Source organism: Condylura cristata, unplaced genomic scaffold (genome assembly GCF_000260355.1).
Source record: "Condylura cristata isolate star-nosed mole 26May11 unplaced genomic scaffold, ConCri1.0 scaffold00013, whole genome shotgun sequence".
NCBI lineage: Eukaryota > Metazoa > Chordata > Mammalia > Eulipotyphla > Talpidae > Condylura > Condylura cristata.
Window position 1 is genome coordinate 137703 of NW_004567114.1, and position 1774 is coordinate 139476.

Below are 1774 nucleotides of genomic sequence, written 5' to 3' on the forward strand. Positions count from 1 at the left end.
CTGCCCGCCGCGGGCTGGCTCATGAGGGCCAAGGAGCCCCCAGGCCAGGGTGGCGCCAGTCGCCAGGAGCGGACTGGACAGAGGGGCAGCGGGCAGAGGAGCCAGGAGGGGCCTCAGTGCCACCCGATGGGGACAGTAAGCCCTAGGGCCCTGGGAGGGGCGAGGGCACCGTGGGCGGGGGCAGTGGCTGTGCAGGCCGGGCACAGGGCCCGAGCGTGGGGCACTGGGGGTTGAGGCGTGAGGTGCAGGAGGAGTGGGGCGCAACCCGGGGTCGTGTCACCCCAGGACCCGCTCTAGGGTGTGGGCCCCACCGGGCACCCTAGCTTAGAGGGGTTAAGGGGCGAGCAAGCCAGGGAGGGCCCAGCCGAGCCCCGCGGTGTGGGTGGGGCCCTGGGCAGGTCCTGGCCTTTGTGGTGGGCACCTGAGCACCGCGAGGGACCCCCAGCTGGCACCACGCCCTCACACTGTGCCAGGGTCCTGGTGGTGAGAATGCAGCGGGCGGGCAGGCAGTGCCGGGAAGGGAGGGCGGCCGGTGGCCACCTCCTCTGGGTGCTGTCGCCCAGGTCCAGGACTCAGCGCCCAGCCAGGCCGGGCAGTGGGCTGACGCCTGGGCGTGGCCTCCCTGCCCAGGCGGAGAGGATGCCCTTGGGGCCAGGGTCGGGCGTCAAGCCTGGTGGTGCCCGGCGCCGCCCTGAGCCTTGGGTGCTGGGTGGGGACACTGCGCAGGGGCCGGCCTGCTCAGCCTCACCCCGTGCCTCAGTTTCCCTGTGCTTGCACGTTGCCCGAGTGTCCTGCCGGCGCCAGGGGTTCAGTGTGGGTCTGGGCGGGTCTGCTGGGCCTGGCCCCCGGGGCAGCCTGGGCTGGCCCACCCGGGCACCCTGTGTCCCTGCTGCCGGCCCTTCCTCCCAGCAGGGACGTGGGCAGCTGCGCTGGGCAGCACCAGGCCTCGGCTCCGGGCCTCGGGGCCAAGAAGCCGCCCCAGGTTGTCCTCCGGGGTGTGGCGGCGGCTCCTCCTGGCACAGGACCCGCGGGGTCTGGCCCCGAGCCTGGCTTCCTCCCCACCTGCGGGGCGGGCAGAGAGCTTCCTGCCCTTGAGCTCCAGGCCAGCTCAGGCCATGCCCCGGGTGGCCCAGGCTGGGGGGCCAGCACCCCGATGTCCGGCCGCGCCCCGCCCCGCCCCGCCGCACCTGTCCGAGCTGCCGCTCTGGTTCCGGGTCCGGCAGGGCCTCCGTTTCCGGGCCCGGCTCTTGGGGCCCCTCTCGGGTGAGTCCCAAAATAGCCCCCGTAGGAGTGACTGGACAGCTGCGTGGCCGTCCCAGCCAGCGCCGGTGCAGCGCCGCGACTGCACTGGCCACGGGGCCGTCACCTCTGCCGCCCGGCCGGCCGGTCGGTTCCAAGCGAGCCCGGCCGCGCAGAGGGCCGCCCTCCACCGCGGCCTCACGCCTGCGCCCCAGGTGCAGCTACGGCTGGCAGGGGAGATTCTGCGACGAGTGCGTCCCGTACCCCGGCTGCGTCCACGGCAGCTGCGTGCAGCCCTGGCAGTGCAACTGCGAGACCAACTGGGGCGGCCTGCTCTGCAACAAAGGTGGGGCGGCGCGCCCTCGCGGGGTCGGGCCGCGGGGGGCTGGCCCTGAGCGCCCGACCCCCCCCAGACCTGAACTACTGCGGCAGCCACCACCCCTGCGTCAACGGGGGCACCTGCATCAACGCGGAGCCGGACCAGTACCGCTGCGCCTGCCCCGAGGGCTACTCGGGCCAGAACTGCGAACGGGGT

General features: G+C 74.2%; 1 protein-coding gene across 1 annotated transcript in view; it reads left to right on the top strand.

Annotated features, from left to right (window-relative positions):
- Nucleotides 1–639: 639 nt before the first annotated feature.
- Nucleotides 640–1774, top strand: part of JAG2 (jagged 2) — a 17033-nt gene continuing 15898 nt past the window's right edge. The window contains exons 1-3 of the mRNA XM_012724354.1: nt 640–709; nt 1103–1585; nt 1653–1770. Coding sequence (XP_012579808.1) covers nt 640–709; nt 1103–1585; nt 1653–1770 — 671 coding nt within the window. The remainder of the gene's footprint in view (nt 710–1102; nt 1586–1652; nt 1771–1774) is intronic.